Here is an 8,599-nt window from a genome sequence, read left to right as displayed (position 1 = left end):
TTCTGATATGAATATGTAGCATGGAATCCTTTCTTGTGTACATTGTCATCCGTTTTGAAGCGGAGCCAGAGGTAGCGAGAAGAAGATAAATAAAATGGTGGGAAATCTCGACCACAGTGACGTTTTAGCAGCGGGGAATATCCGAATGGACCGTCTCGGATTTCCAGATAATCGTAGTTACACTCCGGAGATTCTTCGAGGATAAAGTTGTTTTTGAAATCCAAATGAATCTTGTAGCCTTTTGGCGCTGGAAAAAAAGAGAAAAGAAATAATTATTAGATACAAGAACTATGTATGTATATATGCGTAGGAGTGGCTGTGTGGTAAGTAGCTTGCTTACCAGCCACATGGTTCCGGGTTCAGTCCCACTGCGTAGCACCTTGGGCAAGTGTCTCCTACTATAGCCTCGGGCCGACCGAAGCCTTGTGAGTGGATTTGGTAGACGGAAACTGAAAAGAATCCCGTCGTGTATATATATATATTTTTGTGTGTGTGTGTGTGTGTGTGTGTGTGTGTTTTTTCCCCCGACATCACTTGACAACCGATGCTGGTGTGTTTACGTCCATGTAACTTATCGGTTCGGCAAAAAGAAAATGATTGAATAAGTACTAAGCTTACAAAGAATAAGTCCTGGGGTCGATTTGTTCGACTAAAGGCGGTGCTCCAGCATGGCCGCAGTCAAATGACTGAAACAAGTAAAAGAAAGATAAAAGAAAGGATGAAAATATGTATGTATGTATTTTTGTATGTATGTATGGTGAAGTTGTGTGGTTTAGTGGTTAGGGCTTTCGGCTCACGACTGTAAGGTCGTGGAGTACTCAGCCACTTGCACATTAATTTCACGAGCAAGCTATTCCGTTGATCGTATCAGTGTTGCGGTGGAACCGATCCAGAAAATACGTGGTTGCGATGCCAGCTTCTTAACCACTCAACATTCTTGGCCCTAAAGGTTAAGTAGATATAAACGTGATGAGGGGAAAGAATGTCAATCAATAACAGCTATCTTTCATTTACTGACAAATATGGGAGATAACTCAAGACATATTTCATCGTTATGCGTAACTCTTCAGCAAAGCATATTCACACCCCGCCCAACTTTGATGTACTGATGAATGAATAACTAAGCAAATCAACAAGATTGTACATTTATTGGCGTAGGAAAAAAATTCTAGAATTCTTTGGGGATTACATAATGTAGAACTGCCGCCTGTACGTAAAACAATAGGTATGTTAGTGACAGCTTATTTAATGTAGCGAACATTAAAAAGCTATTTCGAAATGCATGCGATGAAATACAAGACTATTAGTTAACGAACAATATTATTTCATTTTATGCCAATAATTGTACAACTCCGTATATTTGTTTAGTGTTTCATTCATCACAGTTTAGGCTCCGAGGGATTATCACAACTAGCAATCTCAGCTTGTATAAGATATTACTGTAAGTAGTTCGTGGCGGCTCAGCTGCAACGCTTTTGTGAGTGATTCATCGCCTGTCAGAGTCGAGGAAAATTTCTCCCCCGGGAGAAGTTTCTTTGCTAATAGACAAACGTTTTTTCTAAAAGGGAGCAATGTCTCGCAGCCCCTTAACATAACAGAAACCGAAAACAAGTGCCAGTCTGATGGATTCTTTCGATTAAGAAATCGAGTCGATATTTTAGCCGAATCATCAGATGTTTTCAGTTTATTCAATTCAAATTGCATCGAGATTAATTTTAACCTCTTTCCCCCCCCCCATCTTTGCACAAATGGGATTTTTTCTTCTATGTTTTATCGTTTTTTAGGTTTTTTTAAAAACTTTTTTTCGGTCATTCGACTGTGACCATGCTGGGGCACCACCTTGAAGGGTTCAGACGAACAAATTAAACCTGGTACTTATATTCTTTAAAGTCTGGTATTTATGTGTTTATCATTCTCTTTTGCCGAACCGCTAGCGTTGATGCTAGTGTTATTGGCGGGGGAGCAAACACAAACACAATCACACATACACACACGCACTCACATTCACATACAAGCACATACGTACATATATACATACATACATTTATACATATACATACATACATATATATATATATCACCGTGATCACCGTGACCGACCAGGCTATCAGATGTTGCTACACATCGCTGGTCACAATACGATTCGCATTGTTTTAGCCTTCAAATGACGCCACCCCGCTGGCTAAGCCAGCAGGTCAACACACACACACACAGACACACATGTATATATATATATATATATATATATATATATATATATATATATATTATATATAATACTTCGATTAGAGGCTGTGTTAACCTCATGAAGGGATGGCTTCATCAAAGAAAATACTGGTTCAATACCTAGTATTTTGGGAGGAATTGATTTTCTTAGAATAATTGGAATATATATAAAAACATATCATTTATATTAATACAAAAGAAAAAAAGAAAATGGAGATTGGAAAGATAATAATTGTTTATTATTAATAGCAAATTAATCATCATCTCTCGAAACAGCTGTAAGGACTGATGATTAATTAGCTGTTAATGATAAACAGTTATTAACTTCCCAATCTCCGTTTTCTTTTTCTTCTTTGATATATATATATATATATTTATTTATTTATGTATGTGTACACACACACACACACATATATATATACGAAAGGCTTCTGCAGTTTTCGTCTACCAAATTCACTCACAAAATATTAGTCGACCCGGAGCTATAGTAGACGACACTTGCCCCAGGTGCCGCACAGTGGGATCGAACTCAAAACTACGTCGTGGCAGAGCTAGCTCTTTAACCACACAGCCATGCCTACGTCTGTATCGTGTAATTTAAAAACAGCAACTGTTGATTTTTGGAAGATGGAAATGAGTATCTGCATTTATAGATACTGGTTTCACATTTTGGCCCAAGACCAGCAATTTCAGGGAAGTGAGATGGCCAATTACATCAGCCCGAGTGTACAACTGGTACTTATTTTATCAACGTCCGAAAGTATGAATAGTAAAGTTGACCTCGGTGGAATTTGAACTCAGAACGTAGCGACGGCCGAAATACGGCTAAGCATTTCGCCCGGCGTGCTAACGATTCTTATTCCTTTATTGCCCACAAGGGGCTAAACATAGAGGGGACAAACGAGGACAGACAAAGGGATTAAGTTGAGTGGATTTGGTAGACGGAAACTGAAAGAAGCCCGTCGTATATATATATATATATATGTGTGTGTGTGTGTGTGTGTGTTTGTGTACCTATGTTTGTCCACCTAACATCGCTTGACAACAGATGCTGGTGTGTTTACGTCCCCGTAACTTAGCGGCTCGGCAAAAAGACCGATAGAATAAATACTAGGCTTACAAAGCATAAGTCCTGGGGTCGACTTGCTCGACTAATGGCGGTGCTCCAGCATGGCCACAGTCAAATGACTGAAACAAGAATAACGTAAACAGAGTGAATTGTTTCCTGCTAGAAATCGAAACTGCGACGAAGCTGTCGGTGGGCTGTATATTTAACTTTTACCCAACCACATTCGGTACCTTTATTTGTTAATCTATTTATCTTTTGAGCTTCCGTTTCCCTCCACACCGACCTCGTACAAGCACAATGGTCTACGTTGGCTGACAAGCTGTTGTTTACGCTACCCGTATTTTATCGGAGTTTCAAAAATAGGTGTGTTGGAGAAACATAAGATTCTTAGTTGAATGTCTGGTATCAAAATATTTGTTTAAGTCTTCCAAATAGATAACAGAAATGAGTGGAAAATACCTAATTACCTGACTGATTTATTAACAAAGGAAAACGAAATTAGAACTTATTAACAAGTTATGTTCAGTTCAATTACTTGATTCTAAAAATATATTTTGTGGACTTTGTATAGACGATGGGAGAGAGAGAGAGGAAGAACGGGAGGAAGACCTGCTTTAGATTCTTCGTGGTAGAGATATATGCACTCTTGGAGGTCTTACAACATGTAGCTAAGGGCCTTGTGAAATAGAAACGAAAATTAAAGACAGATGAGGGTTTAGAAAAGAAGAAAAATACCCCCAGTACAGGTTGAACAACGCAGTATTATTTGAACTACCCAGGGGTAACAACAGACGGTAGAATAATATTTTTATATGATTCGCTTTAGTATTTTACATATTTTGCTTATCGATAGTCCTTTTGTTGTTACGCAAAGACTAATTTATAGAAAGGGGTGGCCATGGTTGACTACATCAACTTCAGTGGAGGCACAATGGCAGCGGACTCGCGGTCGGAGGATCGCGGTTTCGATTCCCAGACGGGGCGTTGTGTGTGTTTATTGAGCGAAAACACCTAAAGCTCCACGAGGCTCCGGCAGGGGCTGGTGGCGACCCCTGTTGTACTCTTTCGCCCCAACTTTCTCTCACTCTTTCTTCCTGTTTCTTGTCCCCGACTTCCTACGCAACCGCTGAGCCTGGATACGCATTCATCCATCCGTCGATACTCTCGGTGTCGGGGGTTGACCCGCTATCTCTTCTGCGGGTCTTACGAATAGCAAAGGACCACCTTTCGGACTTCTCCCATCTTGCGAGCTCTGGGACGAAGACCGTTCGCTCAACAATAGCAACAACAGCAACATCAACTTCAGATACTGGAATATATATTTCTGAGTCTGTGATAAAGGTCTCAGTTGGTTTTACCTGAATTGGCGCTCAAATGAAGCATTCAACTCGTTATAGCAATCACAACTACGGTCATCCTATCTTTCTGTCTAATTATAATCCTTCTAATCAGCGCTGGATTAACCCATTAAGCAAAATAAACACCTGATTAAGCCATCAAGGGATGGGGGTACCACAGAAATGAAAATGGTTTACGGTACGAAAGAAATCCCTTTAAACTTGCCAAAATGATATTCGTAATGCCTTATCTCTACTAAGTATAGAAGCAGAAATTTTACGTAAAATTAATTTTAACGATATCATTCATTGAAGATTTTGCAATTAAAAAAATAAATAACGAAGGAAAAAACTTTTCAGATATAAAAAAACATGGAAGCATACTCTTTTACTCTCTTTTACTCTTTTACTTGTTTCAGTCATTTGACTGCGGCCATGCTGGAGCACCGCTTTTAGTCGAGCAAATCGATCCCAGGACTTATTCTTTGTAAGCCTAGTACTTATTCTACTGCCTCTTTTGCCGAACCTCTAAGTTACGGTGACGTAATCACACCAGCATCGATTGTCAAGTGATGTAGGATGTGGGCAAACACAGACACACAAACATATACACACATACATATATACATACATATATACGACGGTCTTCTTTCAGTTTCCGTCTACCAAATTCACTCACAAGGTTTTGGTCGGCCCGAGGCTATAGTAGAAGGCACTTGCCCAAGGTGCCACGAAGTGGGACTGAACCCGAAACCAAGTGGTTGGTAAACAAGCTACTTACCATACAGCCACTCCTACGCCTACAAAATATACTTTATTTTCCATCTTACTATGAATTTTGTTTCATTTTGAAAAATAAACATTTAATTTATGGTTTATTATCCTTTAAAATTTTCATTTATTTTTGTTTACATTTTGAACTATTTACATATACTTGAGGGCACGAAAACCTTTTAAGTGCTTAGGGCTTCTATAAACCTTAATCTGGTCCTGATTCTAATCAACTTATCTACCGTATTTGACGGCATATAAAATATACATTCTCCGCCCCACTTCCCTAACTAAAAACTTCCTTGTTAAGGTTATCCCTAAAGCGTTTAATATACTTTGTAGAATATTATGGTTGTAAAGCAAAATACGGTGTCCCTACAGATAATTAACATCAACCAAAAACTATCTTAAAACATCACCCCGGGTCCTAAAATGTGAAGCTGGCTAATTTTATTCATGACGCTCACTATTATATGATAATTTTAATCAAGACGATCTCCTCTACCTAGCTTAACTCCATAACAACAATCATGTGAACATCTATTATTATTATTATTATTATTATTATTATTATTATTATTATTATTATTATTATTATTATATGTACTGTGTTCAAATTCCACCGAGGTCAACTTTACCTTTCATCCTTTCGGGGTCTATAAATTAAGTACCAATGAAAAACTAGGATCGATGTGCCCCCCCCCCACCAAATTTCAGACCTTTTGCCTACAGTAGAAAGGTTTATTACATATACTGTAGAAGCGGTGAGTTGGCAGAATCGTCAGCACGCCGAGCAATATGCTTAGTGACATTTCGCCCGTCCTTACGTTCTGAGTTCAAATTCCGCCGAGGTTGACTTTTCCTTTCATCCTTTCGGGGTCTATAAATTAAATACCAGTGAAAAACTGGGGTCGATGTAATCGACTAGTTCCCCCCGCCCACACCAAATTTCAGACCTTTTGCCTACAGTAGAAAAGTTTCATCCTTTCAGGGTCTATGAATTAAGTAACAGTGAAAAACTGGGGTCGATGTCCCCCCCTTCCACTAAATTTTAGACCTTTTGCCTACAGTAGAAAGGTTTATTACATATACTGTAGAAGCGGCAAGCTGGCAGATTTGTCAGCAGGCAGAGCAACATGCTTCGTGGCATATCACCCTTTCTTACGTTCTGAATCCAAATACCATTCATCCTTTCGGGGTCGTTAAAATATGCACCACTCACGCACTAGGGTCGATGTTACTGACTGGTTCCCTCCCGCAAATTTCAGGCCTTGTGCCTGAAGTAGAAACGATTATTACTTAGGATTATCATTATAATGTGCCAGCGACGTTTGTCAGTTTAGGCTGATCCGTAACGATATCTTCACCATCTTGATTTCTTGGTTTTATGTTCGTTCATCTATGCTGCTAACCTATTATTCTTATATACAGTATGGCTTTTTTGCTCTAGCTAACTTACTTTTGTAATATTTTGTAACGTTTTACCAGATTGCTTTGAATATTACATGCTTTAGTGCACTAAGAAATTTTTTTCCCTTGGATATGTACAGCTGAAATTGAAGTACATCTAATACGCTAGCGTGTCTGTTATGTCATTGAATGCATTACCTAGCTGCTCAAGACCTCTTTGTATCTGGGGTCGGCGAACCGGGGTAAATTACTCCAAATGGCGCAGGAGTGGCTGTGTGGTAAGTAGCTTGCTTACCAACCACATGGTTCCGAGTTCAATCCCACTGCGTGGCACCTTGGGCAAGTGTCTTCTACTATAGCCTCGGGCCGACCAAAGCCTTGTGAGTGGATTTGGTAGACGGAAACTGAAAGAAGCACGTCGTATATATGTATATATATATATATTTCTTTACTACCCACAAGGGGCTACACACAGAGGGGACAAATAAGGACAGACAAACGGATTACGTCGACCCAGTGCATAACTGGTACTTAATTTATCGACCCCGAAAGGATGAAAGGCAAAGTCGACCTCGGTGGAATTTGAACTCAGAACGTAACGGCAGACGAAATACAGCTACGCATTTCGCCCAGCGTGTTAACGTTTCTGCCAGCTCGCCGCCTATGTATATATATATATGTGTATGTGTGTGTGTGTGTGTGTGTGTGTGTGTGTGTGTGTGTGTTTGTGTTTGTTCCCCCAAACATCGCTTGAAAACCGATGGTGGTGTGTTTACGTCCCCGTAACTTAGCGGTTCGGCAAAAGAGACCGATAGAATAAGTACTAGGCTTCCAAAGAATAAGTCCTGGGGTCGATTTGCTCGATTAAAGGCGGTGTTCCAGCATGGCCACAGTCAAATGACTGAAACAAGTAAAAAAAAAAAATGGGGTAAAAATGAAATTCTTGGAGGTAATGAGGACTCTTTAGCCATAAATAAAATTATGTAAAAAAAAAACCTGATCCTTGTTACGATAGAATTTTTTTCTTCTGGCAACGCTGCCTCTGTCTCATGTAATTAACGTGTAAATAGGTTCATATAAATAGATTCAATAAAACAGAGTCAATAAACATTTTGAATTGAAAGAATCTGTGATTTTCTTCCTTTCAAATCAAGAGGGTAATCGGCGTAGTCGGCGTAAATAAATATATTATGGAGTGACTGTTTAAAATGTTCCTCGACCTCTGCTCTAGATGCAGTCATCCCGTCTACCAATACGTCAATCTAACCATAGTTATCTCGTGTATCTAGTTATACTCATCTTATCTGTCTATAATCATCTCATCTCTTCAACTGGATTGAAACTACACAGAAATTAATCGGATGGTCTGTACTTGTTCTTAGACATTAGGCATAATCTATTGCTCAGTTTAAAAGAACCGCCTGTTTTTTGTTTTCTTAGTGCCTTTAGCGGAGTTCAGTCTATAGTGAGAGAAAGATTCATGTGTCGGGGTTTCTTCACACATTTCACACATTAATCTAAATGTCTCTGACGAAGCCATTAAAAAGAACACCGAGTGATCACAGTGCAACGTTAAGTGAAGTGTTTCGCTTAGGGATGCAACACACCACCCGGTCTGGGAATCGAAACTACAATCTTGCGAGCAACATCTTAATGACTAGTCCACGCTTCCTCATTAGCCCTTATTGTAGCTGAATTGTGCAGTAATTCTTCTCACGTTCCTGCACACTTGAACATGAAAATGGCGCTTCGCTGCAGACTATCGTATCAGAGAATGACGTCTTTT

At 39.4% G+C, this 8,599-nt stretch overlaps 1 protein-coding gene across 1 annotated transcript in view; it reads right to left on the bottom strand.

Moving 5' to 3' along the window:
- Positions 1-247, bottom strand: part of LOC115228167 (neuropilin and tolloid-like protein 2) — a gene marked incomplete at its 5' end in the record, with an annotated part of 46,653 nt that extends 46,406 nt beyond the window's left edge. Inside the window, one exon of the mRNA XM_029798813.2 lies at positions 1-247. This exon is cut by the window's left edge and continues 8 nt beyond it. Within this exon, the coding sequence (XP_029654673.2) occupies positions 1-247 (247 nt within the window).
- Between the last annotated feature and the right edge of the window lie 8,352 nt (positions 248-8,599).

The sequence above is a fragment of the Octopus sinensis genome, unplaced genomic scaffold (genome assembly GCF_006345805.1).
Source record: "Octopus sinensis unplaced genomic scaffold, ASM634580v1 Contig09692, whole genome shotgun sequence".
In the NCBI taxonomy this organism is placed as follows: domain Eukaryota; kingdom Metazoa; phylum Mollusca; class Cephalopoda; order Octopoda; family Octopodidae; genus Octopus; species Octopus sinensis.
Note: the sequence above shows the minus strand (reverse complement) of the source record. Positions and strands in the feature narration are given on the sequence as shown.